The sequence below is a fragment of the Boeremia exigua genome (genome assembly GCF_020726555.1).
Source record: "Boeremia exigua strain MPI-SDFR-AT-0100 chromosome Unknown C7974scaffold_12, whole genome shotgun sequence".
In the NCBI taxonomy this organism is placed as follows: Eukaryota; Fungi; Ascomycota; class Dothideomycetes; order Pleosporales; family Didymellaceae; genus Boeremia; species Boeremia exigua.
The window spans coordinates 1,462,569-1,483,025 of record NW_025763529.1 but is presented as its reverse complement, the minus strand read 5'-3'; the positions used below and the strand labels follow the sequence as shown (position 1 = coordinate 1,483,025).

Below are 20,457 nucleotides of genomic sequence, written 5' to 3'. Positions count from 1 at the left end.
CACTTGCACACGTCTTGCACGCAGCCGCTTTGATGCTGACCGGTCGCCGGCTGATCTCGCTCGGCCCGGCGACCCTACTGGAAACGGTCGGCGCCATGCCCATTACCCATCTCACAGCGTGCTGCATCGATGCAGGGTCATCTCGCTCGTCTTTAGCCGCCACAGCCTCACTCGCAGCCACTGCAACCACAGCGCTCAAGACTGCTACCTCACCACCAGTCAAGGCGCTAGCCGCAGTCTCTATTGGCAGCGACGCCGTGTCACCAGCGCAGCCGACGGATATCTTCCGCAATTGCGCCGTTGAAGCCGTTGTTGGCAGCGCTGACGGTGACAGTTGCACGGAGGCCCAGTGCTGGCCCCCAACCCACGCCAGCATTCTGCACTGCGCGTCCACGATAAGTGACAAGGGTTGAGACTGCCAACCACCCGTTCTTCGTATTCGACATTGGCGCTCGTTCCTTCGCCGGGACATGGGATCCTGCTCGCTTCCAGCATTGTCCACGTCTTATCGCCCTGTTGCACGAGCAATGGCCCTGTTTGCACCAAGACGCCCTGTGGAACGCGAGCCCGCAGCTGAACATCATGCTGGCCATTTCACACCCCCCGTCACGCTCCCTGCAGCAGGCAGCCTTCCGCCGTGAGCCTGCTTGAAGTCGCAGATCGCGTTGCGTGCCGGCCCAGGTGTTCCTCGCCAGCAACACGAGTTCAAGGGTCGTCTCGTTAACCGACCGCATGGAAGCTTTCTCGAACAAACTTTGTGCCGCCAACCGAGCAGCATGTGCGTCTTCCGTCACCCCGCGTTCAGGAACCTCCGACTAGCGGCATGCGCACGCTCGTCTGTTGACGTGTCTCCATCCGCTGCGCCGGTCCGTCTCAGTCACAGACACCGCAACACATCCCGCATTTCCAGAACGAGACTGCAACACCCGGCCGTGCTTTAGATTGGCTGCCGGCCCGACATGCGAGTGCGCTGCCGGGTGTTGACATGTCGCAGCGTAGTCCTTGTGCGGATCAGCGCGCTGCAGATCGATTGCCCGCAGATCCACGACACACTCCGACACACTCCATGCCATGGCCAGAGCCTGGCGCCGTGCCCTCCGACGTGACAATGCTGCTGACTGAGCGCCGCCCAAATGCCCTACACACTCCCGCTTGTGTACAACCTCACACAACCCCTGTCCCACCCACCTCCACCCCCGTTTTGACAATTTCCCTCCAGCGCTCGGGTGCTAGGTAGCGAACCGGTGGGGTGCGGACCACCGCCGCTGTAGATGTATTTGTCAGTGCTGCATTCTGCCTCAGCCGCAACATCCCCTGGCTTGTCTCTCACGTTGCAGAATAACCGGCGAACTGAGAATATAGGCCAAGTACACCACATGACATTAAGGTAGGGAAAACACTAAAACACTCTATAGAACACTTCTTTACCTACAATATAGGTAATATTTAACTGAATTCCAACTTTAGGTATTATGATAGCTACAAGTTAGGTATTCTGTAGAGTTGGTAAGCTTAGGGTCTTCTCCGCCATTTTTCTGAAACTTGAGAGCTTGTGTCGCTGTACGCGATGTTCACAACATAGTAGTGTTCACAGCATAGTGTTCGCATTACAATAGCGAAAGCAGCCTTGCCGGCGAAGTAGCATGCACATGTCGTTACCATGCACTGAATAGCCAGTCAAGGAGTGCTCTCGAGTGCCCCCTCTGTCGTCAACCTGGCATGTGTACACAGTCCATCCACGAGATCCACAAGCTACCCGACAAGGATCCCCTGAATCCACAACAAGCCAGTGCCGAACCTCACCTCACCTCGCCATAGCAAACCGACATAACCCCCGCACTGCTTTCACCCATTCCAGCAACACAGACCCAGATACCCAGTCTCCGATACGAAGCATACACCCGAGATTCTCGAGCACCCACACCCTCCCCCAGAACCGCGTGCAGGCCCCAGCAACAGCACAACTCCATCGCAGCTCAAACACCTCAGACGCCTCAAACCACCCTCGCGGGCGCTGGCCCCTCGCGGCCTTGTCCGCGCCGTGCAGCCCTCGAGTACAAAAGCACTGTGGGCGGGTCTGAAGGGCTCGGGGAAACGGACGAGTGCGCTGGTGGGCTGGGCTAGGTCTCCGCTGGCGTGGATGCGATGCTGCGCTTCTGGCAAGGTGGACGGGTGTAGAAGCCGGTGGGCGGCGGGATGCTGGGTGTTTGTAGTGGCGGAATCATATCTATGGCGGGAGACCCGACGTCGTGGGGTCTTGGTGCTTGGTATGCTTCTGGCATCTCGTTTCCGTGCTTCGTTTCCAGCTGAGGGACCTCGTGTGAGACGCACTTGCTATACCACAGACAACACAGCGGTGTGTAGAACCCGCATTCAACGACACAACTCCCCCGCCCGCGCCCCCGTTTCCTCATGCCAGGTACCTAGATATTCGTGTATGACTCACTCTGTCGCTGAGAAATACACTCCGCGATCGAGTAAGCACGCAAGGCCCATATCAACATTTCCAATGAGGGTTTCCGCGTCAAAGACCCACCGCCAACGGCGAATGTGCAGAACCAGCGCCCTCGATGCGCTGCAGATCGCACCTCGCATTTTCTCGCCCCCGCGAGTCTAGCCTTGCGATCCGCGCTGCGAGATTACCAACACCGCCCTTTTTCCACTGAAACGTGATTATAGCGAGGAGTTGTTGAGGTTGCAGCAGCATGAGCAAGCACCACGAGTCCCGAGCGCGCGTCTGATCGAGTTACTGCAGGCCATGCGGCGAGGAACTGCGTAGCGAACTGCGAAAGAACCGTGCGAACTGCATGTCGGACCGACATACCGCGCGCAGTAGCGACGACGTGCCGGGCCGGAACGGGCAACGCGCGATGCGGGGAACCCCTCGCTTCGTCTCCGCACGTCTTAGCGAGCTGGTCCCGCGCGTCTGGGAGCGCACGTCTGACGTCTGACGCACCGGGGATAAAAGAGGGAGCTTTCCTGGTGCAGTGTTTAAGAGTCATAGGCGCGAAAGGGCGTGTCAGAGTCTGTGCAGTGGGCCTGGAGAAACGGGGAAACCTTGCAGAGCGCTTCAGAGCGGTTTCCCGCTGCTTTTCCGCTGCTGAGGAGTGGTGAGCTACCTAGGGCTATAAGAGCTTCGACGTCGCTTTCTCTGCATCCACGGCCTGGCACACACTCACTGTTGCTCTACGCCACGGCCTCTCGACTCCGCCGCCATGACACTGCACCACAACGGCGGCTCCTCGACCTGCGTCGTCGCGCCCGTCGAACTCTCGCCGTACCCCCAGAAACCGGACACCGCGAAGACCCCCAGCCTCAGAATCGACCAGACGAGCCGCGATGCCGACCCAGTCGAAACCCTGCCCTCGCCCACCACCCAGCCCGCCGCCAAACTTGAGCGCTGGAACGAGTCTCCCACGAACCTGTGCCGCACGGCCGCCGCGTTCTGGAGCTTCGTCGTCATGGGCAGCAACGACGCCGCCTACGGCGCGCTGATCCCCTACGTACCCTCCCCCCGTACCCGTACTGGTGCACCCCGCTAACCGACCCAGCTGCAAGAATACTACAGCCTCAGCTTCATCGTCATCTCGCTCGTCTTCCTCTCCCCGCTGGTCGGCTACACCGCCTCCGCGCTGCTCAACAACACGATCCACCTGCGCTGGGGCCAGCGCGGCGTCGGGCTCCTCGCGCCGACGTGCCACCTCGTCCCGTACATCGTCATCGCCCTCCATCCCCCCTACCCCGTGCTGGTGGTCATCTTCATGCTGGCGGGCTTCGGCAACGGGCTCGCCGACGCCGCGTGGAACGCCTGGATGGGCGCCATGGCGAACCCCAACGAGGTGCTCGGGTTCCTGCACGCGTTCTACGGCGTCGGCGCCGTGCTGGCCCCGCTCATCGCCACCACCATGATCACCCGCGCCCACCTGCCCTGGTTCGCGTTCTACTACGTGATGATCGGCATGGCGGTGCTGGAGCTGGGCAGCAGCGGCGCGGCGTTCTGGCGCGCCGACGCGCGGGCGTTTCGCGATGCGAATCCGCGCACGGGTGAGGGCAAGGATAATCGCATGAAGGAGGCGGTCATGCGGCTGCCGTATGCGCGCGTGACGTGGTGCTGCGCGCTGTTTTTCCTGGGGTACGTGGGCGTCGAGGTCGCGCTGGGGGGCTGGATAGTCAAGTTCATGCTGGAGGTGCGGGAAGGGGGCGCTTTTGCGAGCGGGATGACGGCGACGGGGTTCTGGATGGGGATCACGGTGGGGCGGGTGGTGCTGGGGTTTGTGACGCCGCGGATTGGCGAGAAGCTGGCGATTGCGGTGGGTTTCCTGGCTCCCGTGCTGTGGAGATGCAATGGCTCGGTCACTGACATGTGCAGATCTACCTCCCCCTCACCATGGCCCTGGAGCTCGTCTTCTGGCTCGTCCCGCAGTTCTACGTCTCGGCCGTCGCCGTCGCCCTGCAAGGCTTCTTCCTGGGCCCTCTGTTCCCTGCCGCCGTGGTGGCCGCCACCAAGCTGCTGCCACGGCACCTGCATGTCAGCGCGATCGGCTTCGCGGCGGCGATTGGCGGGTCCGGGGCTGCCATCTTCCCGTTCGCGGTCGGTGCGATTGCGCAGGCCAAGGGCGTGCAGGTGCTGCAGCCGGTGATTCTGGCGCTGCTGGGCTGCATTCTGGGGATCTGGCTGTGTTTGCCGCGGTTTCATAAGAAGCAGGAGTAGGGATTTGAAGGAGTGGTCGTGGAGTGGTCGTGGAGTGAACGTGGAGTGGACGTGGAGTGGACGTGGAGTGGACGTGGGAATAGACCGTGGGAATGAACCGTGAAAATGAACCATGAAAATGAACCATGAAGGCAAACCATGGAAACGAATCGTAGAGAAATTAGCACCCCTACGATTCCCCACATAACCCCCCTCACATGCGTAGAAACAGTAGTACCCAGCAGCCACATACACATCCCTCTCGCAGCACCCCTCAGGACATGAAGCAAACACCCACACCAGCAGCAAACCAGCCACACAAAACACAAACCCCACTCCCAAAACACCACCATCCCATCCAGACCCCGTCCTATCCGCGGCCCCGCAACCCCGGCCCCAGCTCCAGCCCCAGCTGCAGCCCCAGCGATGCCAACTAACAGCCACATCTCGCCCACGCCCCTCGTACGACGCCGCCGAGCCTAGACCCGCCCGCCATCGACACTTGCGGGAGTTGCCTTTTCGAGACCGTGTGCAGGTGCATGTATACACACACACACATACATGCGTGACGTGCGTCAGATAAGCGCTTAGCGCAGCACCGTACTTACCTTCAGTGCTGTTAGCGAACTGTCAGTGATGAGTGTACAAGCCCGGCTCCCCAACCCTAACCGCAACCGCAACCGCAACCGCGATGACCGGCGGGGACCGGCGACGAGCGCTGGAACGGGGGTGGAAGGGGTGGATGGTGGATGGTGGATGGTGCTAGGGAGCAGGAAAGGGGGGGACTCGGGTGTTCGGTGGATGGGGGGCTTGTAGGCGGGATGGTGGATGCTGGACGGTGGATGGAATGGGATGCTGGATGGGATGCTGGACAGGGACGGAATGGGATACCAAATGCTGGATGCAGCGTGCCATACAGTGCCATGCCGTAACGTTGGGTACACGACGCGGTGAGCCATATCCATAATGCACGACAACGGCTCTGGCTCTGGCTTTGGCTTTGGCGGCGCGCACACGCGTGAGACACAGCGACGGCGGTGGTACGGGGGTGTAAAGGCACTGTCTGGCACTGGGCTGTGATAGGGCTGTCTGGAGGGGAACTGTGCAAAGCAGCGTGTGCAGGATAACTGTCTGCAAAAGCACTGTCGGGAGGAGCACTGTCTGCAGGAGAAATCTCTGGAGGGATACTGTGCAAAAGCACCGCGTGCAAAAGTACATATGCATTCATCCCACGCTGCGTGGTGCTCGTGTACGCCCATCCATCGGGCCCCCGGCCAAAGCCCACAACGCCAGACACCTGGAGCGCGTGGCTCAACGGGTGCTATGCAAGTCGCGCCGTTCGCTAATAGCACGTGTCGCGCAGAGGCGCGTCGCATGTGTCCCTGGTATCTCCCTATATGCCTGTATGCCAGCCCCCGTGTCCCAGTCCCAGTACCCTGTATCCTATACGCTGTGTCCTAGATCACCACTGCCGCTCGCGCATCACATCGCACCGCATCACACCGCATCGCTCGCTCGCTCGCTCGTACCCCGGACGCCGTGCAAGCTTTTGCAGCATCGCGGGCGTCCGCACTCATGACACTCCCGGCGTGCGCGGGCTCAAGAGTCAGCGGCGACGGGCACGTCGGTGTCGCTGGCGTCGGGCGGCGGGGGCTCAGCGGTGCCCTCCATGATGCGCAGCTCGTCGAGCGAGATGCCCATTTTGGCAGCGAGCCGCTCCTCCTCCTTGCGGGCGCGGGCGAGCTCCGTCTCGCGGCGCATCGTCTCGAGGTTCCACTCGGCGTCGCCCTCGTCGTCGCTGTCGGCGTCGCTGCCGGCCCAGTCGCCCTTCTCGAACATCATGCGGCCTGTGGCGTCCTTGCGCGCCTTGGCTTCCTCCTCGGCGGCCTTCTTGTCCAGGCGGTCCTTCTTCCACTTTGCGAATGTCTCGACGGTGACTGGGGTGAGGGTGCCGGTGAGCTTGTGGCGCTCCGACTCGAGGAAGTCTTCGAGCGTGAGGGCGTTGCGGGGGTCGTTGGCCGCGAGCGCCTTCTCGGCTTGTCGCTGTTCGCGGGTCTTGATGACGAAACTGGAGGGGTCAGTCGTGTGGTGCACGGAGATGTAGAAAAACGTACCCAGGCGGCAGCGAGTGCTTGTACATGCACTTGTCGCCTCCGTTCGGACATGTCCAGAACCAGCCGTACTTCTGGTCCTCGATTGCCTGGATGAAGAACTTGCACACCTTGTCTGTTGTCGTCTTGGGGTTGCCGTGCTTGCTGAGCACGACGTTGCGCAGCTTCTCCTCGTCCCAGTCATCCATGTTGTCCTTCTTCTTGCGTTCCTCCTCCTCCTCCTTCTCCTGGTCGCGGCTGTCGGTGTACAAGCTGCGCTTCTCCGTCTTGCGCTCGACGTTGAGGTCGTGCGAGAACTTGCAGCGCCGGCCCTTCTCGCAGTTGCCCTTCTTGAAAAACTGGCACAGCACCGTCTTGGGATCGACGCCAAATGGCACTTTCTGCACCTGGACCGGCTTGAAGAGTTCGGCCATCTCCCGCTTGGCGTCCTCCTCGGCCTTCTTCTCTTTCTCTTTCTGCAGCTTCTCGGCGGCCTTGCGCTTCTCGTCGGGCGTTCCTCCCGACGCATGGGTGGCATTGATCTGCTTGATGGCCTTCTGCGCGGCTCCTCCCTTTTTGTTCTTCATGCCAAACGTCTTGTCGACGGCGACCTTCTTCACCTTGGGCGGCTCGCCCTTTCCCTTGGGAGGCATGATGGGTGGTTGTGAATGTAGCGGATGGAAAGACTGTGAGAGCGCCCTCGTGGACTTTGGCAGCGAGCTTTGCGTGTGGGCACCAAGCGACGCGGCTCAGCACTTGTCTTGGTGGGTAAAAGTGAGAATGACGATGTGTGGGGTGGACTCTCAATTTCAGGTGGGTGGCGCCGCACGGACCGGCCAGCCGCCGCCGCGGACCTGCTGGAGCTCAAGGTGGCCTTGACATGGCCACAACCATTGACCTCCGCCCGCGCCTCGACATTCCCGCCTTCGCGTCCCACGGGTCCAGAACCACCGCCCTCGGCTCCGGTATGCTTCGCAGAGCCCGTCGACCCTGATTGCGCCCTCTAATCACTCCGCAGCAGCTCCACCCGCTCCTTGACTTCTCCGACGCGCGTCAACCGACAACATGATCACAGACGCCCAACTCTACTCGCTGGCCATCTTCCTCGGAAGCGCCGCCATGCTCCTCATCGTCCTCTACCACTTCCTCGAAGTCAACTCCGAAGAGCACGCCGAGCTCCAGAAGCCCAAGCCCGCAGCCAAGGTCAAGGCGTAGGACCAAGTACAGAATGCTTGCCTATACGAGACGGGGGAATGAGACGCGCAGCGGAGACTTTGATACCATGGTCAAGACTAGGTGGGAGGGACCAAGCGATCGGCGAAGCATCACGGCGTTTGGGCGCATAGCTATATGAACTTTCGGCCCATGTGAGGCATTGAATCTATCCAAGCTTAGTATGGTCCTCAGTCCTCTGCGTCGACGTATTCCTCTTCTGCTCCGTCGCTGTCAACGAGCCCTCGCCTGCGCTTGTCGTTGACAAGAGTGGCGCCTCCACGGTCCATGCCCGGCCCTCCCATGCGCCTCTTCTGTGACACCAATCGATCCTGTGCATCACGAGCCTCTTGCTGCTGCGCGTCTTTCGCCGGCCGACCGCGGTCGCATGGCATTGATCCAGAGAGTACTGAAGTTATGCTTTCATAATCTGCGGGGCTGGCTGTAATGCGTGGTGTCACACGACGCCCTTGAGCATCGCTGAGATATGCTTCAGAATCATGTGCATCTGGCCAGTTAGTCAGGGTTCCAGTGTCTACCCACACGGCCACTCAATCTTCCGTACCGGAGAGCCCACCAGCGGGTCCATCGCCTTGCTCCCACGACAAAGGGTCAAAGTGGCTCTGCTGCAGGTGCTCGCGCCATGTAGTCTCCCCCGCGAACGCAAGTGGCACGTGGCGCTCGAGGCTCATGTTACTCATGGGGTCGAAACTGGTGACATGCTTGCCACAGCCGTCCCACAAACACTCCAGAGTACTGCGTAGGGGATCCTTCTTGTGCACCTTGAAGACGTGTAGCTGGAGTGTCTCAAGGTTGTGCAGTTCTGCCTTGCAGTTTTGCCACTTGCACTTGAACGATTGGTACTGGGCATGGTTTGCGACGCTTGGTGAGCGAGAACTGATAAGGATGGGATCCTCGCCGGTGCTTACGTTGCGCAGCGTACTTGGCTGTTCAGGCCCGTACTTGCCTGCATGACCGTTGCTTGCCGAACGTTGCTGTGCAGCCGCAGAGCCATGTATCGCTTTGCGCCAGCCGACTGGACGACCCTTCTTCTTCGGCAGCGGATTGCCATCAGGCCCAACCTCGCGGAATGCAGAGTATCCAGTGCCAGAAGCCGCAGGTCGCGGAGCGGTTGCGCTCATTTTCGCAGAGCTTGCCTGTCGTTTCGGGGTTGACGGCGTTGTTGTGTTGGGGAGAGAATGACGTGGGGGTCGACCGCGTTGCTTTTGTTTGATGAATGGGTTGGTCGCCTCGGGAAGAGCTTGGGCCCTCGCGTCCGCGTGTGACGATCCCCAACGCGTCATGTCTTCATCTTCAGAGTCGTCCTCGTCGTCTGCATCCTCGGTCAGAGCCTGCGTGCTAGCCTTGAAATACCCAGGCGGTGGGCTACCAGGATCGATCAAACCCCATTTTATCGTACTCAGATCCGCTTCATACGTTATCTGTGGGATGTTGACCTTGAGTATATCAAGATGCTGGTTGAGATGGCGCTCAGAAGGATGTCTCCCACAGGCAAGTAACACATCTCGAGCGATTGTGGCTGGATTGTAGGTGTTGCGTCGAAGTGCCTTTTTCTTGTCCAGAGGCTCGACGATTGCTCTGTACCGTAGCTCGGTTGCTGGTATGGGCACGACAGCGCGAAACGTTGGTTCGTTCGCTACAGGTGCGGGCGTGCTTGCAGTCGGGAAGTTACCGGTGGGCGCAGACATACCCGCTGTTGGGAAATTGCTGACCGGTGCTACATCGACGTCCATAGCGTCATTAATGTGTGGATGTGGCGAGCCGTATGTGTACATCGGGCCTGTGTTGAATCTCTTCAGCGGCGGCCCCATGTCTTCTTCGTCGTCAAGCTGTGTCAGATCAACCAGGTCACTCAAGTTACGTTTTCTTGCTGCTTGCTCTTTGTTGGCTGGTGGCTTCAACTCTGGCTTGATGGGAACCATCTCGGCGACAGGTATTTGCGATGGTGCTGCCATGGCATCATCATCAGGGAATGAAGGGTATGAAGGTCTGTTCATCGGAGACGCGGTCGCAGCTGCGTAGCGTGGACTGGGTGCCACTGGAGTTGCAAGGCGGTTCTTCATAACCGCTGGAGGCGCAGGGTGCTTCATTACTGCAGGCGGAGCTGGGATCTTGGATGCAGCAGCCGGAGGCACCTGTAGAGCTGTTTTGCGAGACGCCGAGTTTACATCCGGCACAGCTGAGAGCAGGCTCTTTGCGAAGATCGAACGATTCAGTTGAAACCCCATCTGTTCGAGTTGCTCGCACAACTCAACATACGAGGGATTCCCGTCAAGCATCTGAATGACTTGCTCGCCTTCGATTGGACGATCTGGGTTATGGGTGGTGAGGTAGTGCGCCGCAGCTCTCGCAAGCTCAAGCTTCTTCTCGGCGGGCCAAATTGTGGTTCCCCCGGCTCGCACGGTTGCTGCTGCAGGTGCACTCATGGGTACTGCTTGGACTGGAGCAGGAGTGACAGGCTTTGCAGTTGGCGTACTGAACGAATCCCGTGGGGTGGCTTTCTTCCTCTGATTCGCAATTGGAGGAGTGGGTACTTGCACAGGAGGGACGACCACTGGTTGAGGAGCCGGTTTCGTGGTGATTGTGGGTGACTTATTGATCGGGGCCTTTGCCTTTCTCTCCTCTTCCCAAATGCGCGCAAGCATTTGCGGGTCCTTGCTGTTGAGCTCGCGCATCTTAGCCATCATAGCACGGATTTCTGCTTCCAAATCCGAAGCAGCAGCTGAAGACCCTGAAGCTTCGGCTGGAGGGGCGACAGGAGCTGGCGTCTGCTGCTTCTGGGCCTTCTTAGTCCTTGGCTTTGGTTGGCTGGCCGTGAGCTGCGCCTGTCGAGCCTGTTCATCTGTTTCCTTCCGCTTCCGCTCCTCCTCTTCAACGCGCTCCTCCTCCAGGCGGACCTCCTCTTCCTTCCTCTCTTTTTCAGCGCGCTCTGCATCTTTGATGGCTCGCTGTCGTTGGTACTCGGGCCAGGGATCGTACACAGCGGTGGGATCTACCGTTGTGCTTGGGCCTGTGTATGGCTCAGGCATAGCTGATACTGGCGGTTGGACGATTGGCACAGGTAATCGAGGCGTGTAGGAGTTTGAGTGCGGCGCGGTGTGCGAGGATCGGGAAGCATCTGTCTCAGGGAGGTGTCGGTGGCTATAGTCACCGTAAGATTGCGACGTCCCCGCTGCAGCCATTCCGGCGGGTCTGCTTGAAGCTGTTGCACTGTTCTGACCGTACTGGACTTGAGAGGGACTGGCTGTGCGCTGCTGCTGCTGAGGGTAATGCGCCGCCGCGCGTTGTGAAGGATATCCAGCAGCAGTTGCTGGCGACGAGAGGCCTCTGCTTGCGGACGATTGCGCTTGCTTAGTATTGATGCTGCGCGGACGAGCTTGTGTTTGACCGTAAGCAGCGTGGGAGCCCTGTGGAGGTTGCGCCTGCACTTGTGGCGAACGTCCGGAGGTGTAGTGTGCGGAAGCGGCATTGGCAGCAGTGAAGCCAGATTGGCTCGGCGCTGATGTTGTCGCCGCATAACCCGTATTGCTCATGTTGCGCAAAACCTCAGCAGCCCGGCTGCCATTGTCCCTTGCCGTACCGTAATCGCTGGGGCTGCCACTCCAGTTGTCTTGGGCAGCGCCATATCCTGTACTCGACGTCCCGTACGACGGACCAGAATATGACATGTAGTCGGCAGTTTGGCTTGGTGCTGCCGAGGGTGCTTTCTGGTACTGGCGCGTCGACTTCGTAGTGGGGTTCGTGGGCGGCGCAGTTTGATGCGACGAGTACTGCTGGGCGGAGCTCTGTTGGTAGGGGTAGTTGTAGGAGTAATTACTTGATGACATGGCGACGGAGGCTTGGGTAAAGTTTCTACGAACGCCACGCAATCAAGTCGTCCTGGACAGTAACATCGAAAGCTGCTGAAGCGCAACTGGGTCAAGGTGTTTGTGTTGGACCATGAAGCGCACTTGGTGGCAATGACGCGCTAAACGCAAGAAACAAGCTGCGAAATAACCCCAATATATACACTGCGCAACCACTAAACACGCGAGAGAAGAGAAGACGCGTCGACGTCGTGACGTTGCCGGGATGGCGAGGCAAGCTTCCGTGCGCACGCTCGTTGGTCGCGCCTGCCCGACCGACAACGCCAAGACGCTACAATGCACGTCCGTCCGTGCCCTCGCTTCGCAGCTAGGCCACTCCACTCAATATTCGCAGATTCGCAGAACTTCCTGCCAGCGCCGAACTCTTCTCTTCTCGTTCAACTAACCCATCTCTCGCAAATCCAGCAGCAATGGCCAAGATCGTGTCCAGCTCTCGCCGCAACTCGCGAAAGGCGCACTTCAGTGCGCCGAGTAGTGTGCGCCGGGTCATTATGAGCGTATGAGGAATTGCTTGAACATCCAAGTTTATGTTCTAACAATCTTCAGGCGCCTCTGAGTAAGGAGCTTCGCGAAAAGTACGGTGTGCGCTCGATCCCCATCCGCAAGGATGTAAGTACAGCTGATTCTGCGCCTCTGTCAAGGTTTGCTAACTTTTCGCAGGACGAGATCACCGTCGTCCGTGGCTCCAACAAGGGCCGTGAGGGCAAGGTCAACTCCGTCTACCGCCTGAAGTACTGCATCCACGTCAACGGCAGTACGTAGCCCTTTCCGACCGAGTCACGCGATCGCTGCTAACCACCGTCTCAGTCGTCCGCGAGAAGTCCAACGGCCAGTCGGTCCCCGTCCCCCTCGCCACCTCCAAGGTCGTCATCACCAAGCTCAAGCTCGACAAGGACCGTGAGCAGATCCTCGAGCGCAAGGGCGCCGGCCGCGCCGCCAAGAAGGAGAAGAAGGAGAACTCCGCATAAGCGTTTCACCACCTTTTGTACTTGACGACACATTATGGCTGCGATGCCCCGAAGCGACGGCGCGGGGTGTCCCATTCCTTTCGAGCGGGATGGATTAAAAGTCGGTTCATACCACTTGGGCTGCAAGAACATGGGCGTTATACCGGCTTCTAGCTCGAACAATGGATTTGCCGAACACTCGGCCCTGTCGACGCTTTCTTCTGCAATGATACCACGAAGGATTTGGAGTACGACGACGACGAATAGAGAATTGTTGATCCAGCCTTCGGTCAAGTGACGCCGTGATGTTCCCTCCTTTCTTCCACGCTAGAATATCTGGTCATCAGCTCAAACATCATAGCTGCTTGTACTTATACGACTAGCGAAGAACAAACCCCGATGGCTTAGCCATTGCTCGCCTGCAGACCGCCTTCGAGACGACAATGAAGGAGGTGGTTTGATGGTGACCGACAAATCACTGCTCAATATGAATTATTGCATCTATTTTCTGTCCATACCGCCAAGCTTCTCGGCTTTTGATCCACGAACATTCTATTCAGATGTGTTGAAGGGCACTAGTGACGACTTTCTCATGTACATCTACCGGTCTTGCTATAGTACAAGCATTGGACCATGTCATACTGAGACAATGACACATAAAAGCGGCGAGCATGTCAAAACAAGGCCAATTCACAAACATCAGGCTCCCGCATAAAATCTACTTTCGTGGTCCTAAATACACTCCCCTGGACGCCCCTGAACAACCGTTCTCGGAGCCTTGGTATCGCCAGTAAGCTTTGCGTGCGACCCTGGACCGACAGCTTTACTTGCTACACAGCTATGTATCGTGAGACACTGGCGTTCGGTTCTTCAGTAGCAGCTCTCTGCAGCACGTGGTAGATCATAGGATTGTTGATGTGCTTCATGTTCACTTGCCGTGATTAGACTTGTTCTGTTCTCGAGAGACGACAGGCTGCCGGCTCTACGTTGAAAAACAAAAAGTAGATGAAAACGCAGGAGGCCGTCACAAAGTCATGAACAGCAAGCATAGAAGCAGATGTGTGTATCGAATACAAGTATCGAAATCTATCACCAGCACCTCTACGAGTCCCTCTACAGAGGCAATCCACACCCGTCCATGCATGCAAACCCGCTCCATTCCCATCCATTACTCCAAACTCCACCGAACCCCACTTCCTCTAGTTAACCACCCTCTTCATCTGCGCCGCCTGCCTCGGCTCAATGAACAGCGCCTCCGCCTCCGTCAGCACAACCGGCTTCTCCCCCTCGGCCTTGGGCAGCGTCTCCAGCCGCCCCTTGACCCACGCCTTGCGGCCCTCGACCTTTGTCGTCTCCGCCACCAGCACCACAATCTGGTTCGCCATGCACGGCGCCTTGTACGTGATATTCAGACTCGCGGTGACGCCGACCTTGTTGGGCAGCGCGGGGAAGCAGCAGCGCGCCAGGCCCTCGTCGAGCAGCGTGCCCAGCAGCCCGCCGTGCACGATGCCCGGGTGCCCGCACAGCGCGGACCCGAGATACTGGACCGAGACGAACTTGCTGCCGTCCGCGGTGCTGAATTGCAGCGGCGGCACCGCGATCTTGTCGGCGCCGAGCAGTGTACCGCCCGTCAGGTTCTGGGCGCGCAGTTGCTCGGGGATCTTGAGGTGCGGCCGCGAGGCAATGTATGTGGGGTCTTCGAGCAGGCTCTTGGTGAAGGCGTGTGTGAAGATGCTCTTCTCGATGTCGGCGATTTCAGCAGACGAGGGGGTGAAGAGGGTGAGTGTTTCTTCGTCGCTGGGCGGTTCGGCGAGAGCCCGTATGGATTCAATTGCGGGTGCGCCGGCCATGGTGAAGCCTGCTGCGAAAGTGAAGAGAGTGAGGACGAGAGCGATTGGAAGCCGGATGTAGAGGGGTCGTTTGGTGGCAGTAGGTGGTGTGGGGATCTGGGTGTTGGTTTGAGTTTCCTGTGCTGGTGTGTGTCAGCTATGTTGGTGCAATTGTACAGCAATCTCGACGTCAAGACTGAAGGAAACCCTCTAGTACTCACCAACGCTACTTTGATACCGTGTCTGGCCCACACGTTTTGGGGTTATCTCTCTTATACACTTTGCACCTCCACGGCCGATCTCGCCCCGTGCAGGCGCAAGCGGAATTATGCCACATGGAACCCGGAGTCCCACATATCTCGATACGGCGAACCTTGCGGCGGGATACATGGCTACGTGCGCCTAGAAGAAAATTGCCGGCCGCTAGCAGTGTTGCGCGTTGAGTCGGTGAGTGGTTCTGCGACTGTTAGATGGCGCTCGGGGCAAGGGTCAAGATTGCCGAGGCCCGCAGGAGTAGTTTGGTTGGAGAAGAGGCCGCCAAGAGCGTTGAGCCTCCAAACTAGGAGGATGACTCGGCCGACGGAGTGATGGAAGATTATTCACATGGTATTCATGCGCCAGTCGTCCGTTCTGTGTTCTTTGGGCACATCTAGACGGTAGAGCGTGCAAACCACTCAGGAAGGAGCTTTCGATCGACAAATCTCATCATTACTATTGTTCGTCCATCTTGGACGCATTGCTGCGACATAAAGCAGCATCTACTAGCTACGTACAGAACACCTGCCTCCCTCCTACGACTCTTCAACTCTCGGACAAGGAAAGGTGTACTCGTATGCACAGGAAAACGGAATGCGGTTGAAGCAAACAAGAGAAGAAAAAGTGGTGCTCAACGAGGGTCGAGAAGCTGTGGAGAGTATTTACAGATACGGGGTGGTGGTGGGTGGTCAGGGTTGTTGACGCAAGAAGGTACTGCGTCGGGTATCTGTATGACCAGTGAGTGGTCGTGAAGCGTAAGCTTCGGCGGTGCGAGAAATTCAAACGAAAGCAGACGCCCAGCGCTAAGAATGCGTGCTCGATCAATGAAGAGAACAGCAAGTTGTACAATCAAGAGGAGATCCGCTGCTGACTGATGGTGATGCTTTTCCAGATCCGTTTATGTATATGCGTAGTGCCTTTCGAGATAGGCAGACAGTAAGAGAATGTCAGTTTACTTGCTAGCCCCAAGGTTGAGCCATGACATGTTGTCACCCTCTTTTTGGTTTGGAGCACCAGGTCCTCCCGGTGGCCCTGCTGGTCCTGGGAACATTGTGACTGTGCTCTCATGGCCGATCCTGGGAACACCTGGGTGGAATGAGTTGAATGTTGGGCTCGGCATGTGGTCCATGTGAGCTGCCTGAGGCTGATGTGGACCCGGGAACACGGTCACGGTGCTTCCCCGGTCTTGTGGCGCCAGACCAAGACGAGGTGGAACAGGGTACATAGAGCTGAACTTGCTCTTAGGCATCTCATCTGTAGGAGCAGCTGGTGCTCGATCTGCGCCCGAAGGGAACATGGTGAATGTGCTACCCCGAGCATCGGGCACGTCAAGTGAGTTGAAGCCTTGGCCAGGGTAGAATGAACTGATGTTGCTCTTTGGGTAGAAGGAGTTGCCATCATCAGGGTAATACGAGCTAGCGCCATCGTACTTGTGCGTGTCCCTGGGCTCGATGATCATGCTACCAGTGTATGCGCTGCTAGGCGGTCGACCGTCGTCACCAACTGGTGTCCAGCTCTCAACAGGGTTGCGGAAGAAGTGTTCCTCGTGTCCGCTAAGTCCAGATCTCGTACTACCGTTGGAATTGGCACGGCTAAGCTCGGCTTGCATGGGTTGATGTGGAAGAGACTGGCTCTGGACGCTACCAAGTGTTGGACTTCCACTGGCTACTCGGCTGAGACGTTGGCCATCGAACTTAGGGATCTCAAGCGGTGGAACGTATGTCGAAGGGTGCTGACTCGGCATCCGCGAGTTGGTGTACTGAGATTGGCTCATCATGCTACTTCTGTCCGAAGCAAACGTGGATCGGTTGTCGTTGTTAGCCGGCATAGCAAGGTTGGTGGCTTCGTTGTTAGCGAAGTAGCGGCTCCATCCAGAGCTTCTACTTCGGCCGTTGGCCTCTTTTGCCGGTGGCTGACGACTAGAGTTTTGTCGCACCATGTGTACAGGCTCAGGCTTCAAGTCGAATTTGGACAGCTCGTATGGCTCTTGCGAGTAACCAAGCGGGCTAGGCTTCTTGACGAGACCTGCCGTGCTAGCATCGCTTGCCGTGTTCTTCTTGTGACCGTTACCCCCCCTCGGCCCTGGATGATGGCGAGTGATGTAACTGAGTCGTTGGCTTGTGGGAGGTTGTAGGTTGCTACTGACCCGCCAGCCTCCTTCATGAAGTCTGCGCCACGGTCGGCAAAGCTCATGCGGTCCTTCTCACGCTCCACATATCCAGTTTGCTGAGCCTTCTTGACCTTGTTCTTCCTGTACTTGAGGCAGAACAAAATCAAGATCAGGACCGCGGCAATACCGAAGATGGTGCCAAGAGTCGCACCCAGAACGGTCAGCATTTTCGACTTGTTGTCTGGGGCTGGGGCTGCTGCTGCTGGAGAGCCTGTGGTAGAGGCAGAGGCACTGGGGAACGCGGTCAATGAGGCAGTACCTGTAGGGCGACTGCTCGAAATTGAAGACGTCCCCGACGCAGACAACACTTGTTGTCCACCGAAGAAGGTTGTCGCATTCACCCATGCGTTCTCCTTCGCATTGAATAAGCACAATGGGTCTTGTGCATTTCCTCCGAGAGCAACGGTCATACCATCGTCGCCCTGAGCTAGGGTGAAACCTGATCGTGTATACGGGGGAGCGGCAGTCTCGTTATAAGTCGGCCAGTCGGCAATGGTGTTTCGCTTAGGTTTGTCTCCAACAGTCTTACCGGCAGGCTTGTCTCCAACAGTCGTACCGGCCTTGGCCACAATGCCGCCTTCATCCAAAAGTACGATGCGCTCGACTGTGTTAGGAGAGACGCCCATGTCGAACTTTTGCAGAACTCGGCTTCCATCTGTTCCAATGACAACCGAACACTGAACAGATTCTTGGTTCACAATACCGGAGGTCAATGAAACGCCCAGGTCCTTCCATCCTTTGTCTTCACTGAACGTCCAAGCGGCGGCATTGTTGGCGCCACCCCCGATCATCAAAGCAGAAGTCGTATCCCACGCCATGAGCATAGGCTTTACAGATGGTGGGACGCCGTTCGAAGGGAAACTCTGGACGGAGTACGGCTCCTGAGTAGAGAAGAGAAAGGTCTCCGGCGAAGCGCCCATGTCTCCCGCCTTCTGAGAGCCCGAGTAGACAAGAATCTTCTTCTGGTTGGCGAGATATGTAGCGCCGTGGTTTTGTCGGTTTTGCGTGTTCCAGCTTTCCGATCGTTGCCAATCCCATTTCTTTGTCGCGAACGTGTAGTGCATCAGTCCAGGATAATTCCAGTCGGCGGCCGTTGCGTTAGGTGACCCTCCCACGATGTAAAGCCTGTCCCCTGCCTTCACACATTGCGCTCCCGTCAACGAAATGTCCATTGGCATCTTTTGCCATTTTGCCCCCTCTTTCAACGCCAGTGACTGGAATCCGGCGGCGGAGTATGCGTAAACTGTGTTGTCGAATATAATCGAGCAATGTCCGGCAAGGTCATACACAGGCTCGGGGTGGCCGTGCTTCACCGTGCTGCCGTCCTTCATATCCATATTGCGAGCGGTGTATTACTGTATCCAAAAGGCGACGAGGCAGAAGTAAGGGTCAATTACCCAAGTACAAAGTCAAGACAGCAGCGATAGCGAACGGTAACCGGCTAGTATTCGGACAGGCTGCGCATATCGAAGGAAAGGATCAAAGAGTGGGTTTGGTGGAAGTGTCGAGCACGCGTAGACTGTATGCGAGGCAACAGTAGGCAGTGCTAATCGCGAGTGGTGACAGGGTCGAACAATGAGGCGATGAGAGTCGACAGCGAGGTATCAGGTCGATTGGTAGACGTGAGGGTTCGAGAACAGATGCGGTGATCTGATCGTGTATCAAGGGCCGGCAGCTAGGTAAGCTGCAGCAAGACGCGAAGTTAGTGTTGTTGGTTCAGGCCGGATTGCGATAGACGTACTCGAATCGAAGACAAGTATCAGAGCAGCGCGCGACAGTGAGGTTCAAACGAGTGTCGGCCTGAAACAAGGCAGCTGGAAGAATGCGATAGGTTCTCTGTCAAAGAGAGCACGTGTGTTGAGCGAGCGAGGTGCGAAAAGGAGGGGAAGCAGCACAGCTCAGCGGTGTGCGGTGGTGTGCGGTGGTATGCCGTCAAAGGTGAGGCTATTCAGGCACTGGTCTGCAGCGGCTGGGGAAGAGACGTGAGCCTAAACGACGGCGAGGAGTCCGCAGAGGCCTCACCAGGGGTCCGTCCGCACTCATGGTTGTGCAAGGGTGGCTGTAGTGGACATCCCTTTAAACAGGCTAGCAGGCGGACCATTCAGGGGTAAACAGTGAGACAGTCCAATGGAAGTCCGGCAGCCCCTGCCCTGCCCGGCCTACCGCTTAGCTGCGTCTCCTCGCCCTGCAGGAACAGACTCCAGCACCCACCATCGACTGACGGGACGTCTCCCTGGGCCAGCTGTGATGACATTGGCACAATTGACTTTGTTGAACCATTCAGCCGCGGGGTCAACGGCGAGATACGTCTGTGACGCTGTGCACCGGACCTGTGTAGCTGCAGCTATCGCGAAGTTTTGTTTGGATCTGTCGTTTCCTGTCCGATTCGTGCCCCAGCCGTCGTGAAACTTCGACACGAATGCGTGTGCAAGGATGTTTATCACCTTCCGCTCCTTCCAAGAGTTCACGAATCAGCACAAACGGGCTCGACGCTCTGCTTGAATCCGCAGCCGCCTTGCCCCAACAGGCATGGAGCGCAGTGGCATCTTGGACACACTGACAGAAGCACTGTTGAAACTATGTATTCGCATGCATATCGATAAGTTCCTCTCGGCGGCGTTGGTCAGGCTGCGCAACTGAGAGCCGAAGGATGCACCCAAGCGGAGGGGGGGCGAATGCTCCCTTGGTGCGTACTGGTGCCATCTGACCTTCGAGCGTGGTTCACTTTGTCGCACGGCGAGTCGCTCTTGCCCAAAGTACTCAGTTGTCGTCACATTCGCAATCACACTGCGTTCCAAGCGATTCGCGGGCGATGAACGGATAACAGGATGATTGCAATGTCGGAGGCGCGCGCTCAGACAGTGGGCGCTGGTGCTGGGTGGAGCGCGGAGTTTGCTGCTGGCCTTGACATTGAAACACCCACGCCGATTGGCGCAAGCACCACATCGAGCTGACCTGGGTGCGGCCGCCACTCCACTCAGCTTCTCTTCACGATCTCCAGCATCACCGCGTCTCTTTGCAAATTGGGATGGTCATCTTGCGCGACATCGTCACTTGTCCATCAACGGGTTGATGCGTCCTAAAATTAATACTTACACGAGCCAGTGGGCATCGCCACCATCGTATTGGACCCAACGCAACACGGCTTCGCCGGCGACTCGCCTTACGGCATCTCTCCGTCCCGGACAGTCAGTATTAAGACTAGTCTAGTAGAGAACGAGAAGGCGGTGACTTCCTCAATGCATGGCATGATCATGAGATGGCAACGTTCACTGTTCATTAATTTGAGGCGTAGCCTGGGCTTGTGGCGTTTGGAGGACATGGGATCCTCTTCTACGAGAACAATCACCATCGACTGGGGTCAACCCTTTCATAAA

General features: G+C 57.8%; 8 protein-coding genes across 8 annotated transcripts; 3 read left to right on the top strand and 5 right to left on the bottom strand.

The window, feature by feature from the left end:
• Positions 1–2,932: 2,932 nt before the first annotated feature.
• C7974DRAFT_403788 (major facilitator superfamily domain-containing protein) lies at positions 2,933–4,788 on the top strand. Its single transcript, XM_046142875.1, has 3 exons — positions 2,933–3,503; positions 3,552–4,310; positions 4,370–4,788. The coding sequence occupies exons 1-3, from the start codon at positions 3,216–3,218 to the stop codon at positions 4,709–4,711; spliced, it is 1,389 nt and encodes a 462-aa protein (XP_045992982.1). The 5' UTR covers positions 2,933–3,215; the 3' UTR covers positions 4,712–4,788.
• A 263-nt stretch (positions 4,789–5,051) lies between these two features.
• On the bottom strand, positions 5,052–6,212 carry C7974DRAFT_64539 (uncharacterized protein). The gene has a single exon (XM_046147000.1). It carries the CDS (start codon positions 6,064–6,066, stop codon positions 5,278–5,280), a length of 789 nt encoding a protein of 262 aa, XP_045992981.1. The 5' UTR covers positions 6,067–6,212; the 3' UTR covers positions 5,052–5,277.
• A 77-nt stretch (positions 6,213–6,289) lies between these two features.
• Positions 6,290–7,433, bottom strand: C7974DRAFT_437182 (uncharacterized protein; the record flags this gene model as incomplete). Its single annotated transcript, XM_046145173.1, has 2 exons — positions 6,290–6,758; positions 6,805–7,433. The coding sequence occupies 2 exons, from the start codon at positions 7,431–7,433 to the stop codon at positions 6,290–6,292; spliced, it is 1,098 nt and encodes a 365-aa protein (XP_045992980.1).
• Positions 7,434–7,660: 227 nt separating this feature from the next.
• On the top strand, positions 7,661–7,995 carry C7974DRAFT_417524 (Oligosaccaryltransferase-domain-containing protein; the record flags this gene model as incomplete). The annotated part of the gene is made up of 2 exons (XM_046144085.1): positions 7,661–7,745; positions 7,856–7,995. The coding sequence occupies 2 exons, from the start codon at positions 7,661–7,663 to the stop codon at positions 7,993–7,995; spliced, it is 225 nt and encodes a 74-aa protein (XP_045992979.1).
• C7974DRAFT_64537 (uncharacterized protein) lies at positions 7,922–12,076 on the bottom strand. Its single transcript, XM_046146999.1, has 2 exons — positions 8,558–12,076; positions 7,922–8,500 (listed from the first exon to the last, which is right to left on the bottom strand). The coding sequence occupies exons 1-2, from the start codon at positions 11,838–11,840 to the stop codon at positions 8,184–8,186; spliced, it is 3,600 nt and encodes a 1,199-aa protein (XP_045992978.1). The 5' UTR covers positions 11,841–12,076; the 3' UTR covers positions 7,922–8,183.
• A 213-nt stretch (positions 12,077–12,289) lies between these two features.
• On the top strand, positions 12,290–12,847 carry C7974DRAFT_319708 (60S ribosomal protein-like protein L26; the record flags this gene model as incomplete). Its single annotated transcript, XM_046138722.1, has 4 exons — positions 12,290–12,376; positions 12,426–12,488; positions 12,540–12,633; positions 12,687–12,847. 4 exons carry the CDS (start codon positions 12,290–12,292, stop codon positions 12,845–12,847), a joined length of 405 nt encoding a protein of 134 aa, XP_045992977.1.
• Positions 12,848–14,025: 1,178 nt separating this feature from the next.
• On the bottom strand, positions 14,026–15,045 carry C7974DRAFT_437179 (HotDog domain-containing protein; the record flags this gene model as incomplete). Its single annotated transcript, XM_046145172.1, has 2 exons — positions 14,026–14,798; positions 14,877–15,045. The coding sequence occupies 2 exons, from the start codon at positions 15,043–15,045 to the stop codon at positions 14,026–14,028; spliced, it is 942 nt and encodes a 313-aa protein (XP_045992976.1).
• A 503-nt stretch (positions 15,046–15,548) lies between these two features.
• C7974DRAFT_443590 (uncharacterized protein) lies at positions 15,549–18,417 on the bottom strand (the record flags this gene model as incomplete). The annotated part of the gene is made up of 2 exons (XM_046145455.1): positions 15,549–17,027; positions 17,057–18,417. The coding sequence occupies 2 exons, from the start codon at positions 18,415–18,417 to the stop codon at positions 15,863–15,865; spliced, it is 2,526 nt and encodes an 841-aa protein (XP_045992975.1). The 3' UTR covers positions 15,549–15,862.
• Positions 18,418–20,457: the final 2,040 nt, after the last annotated feature.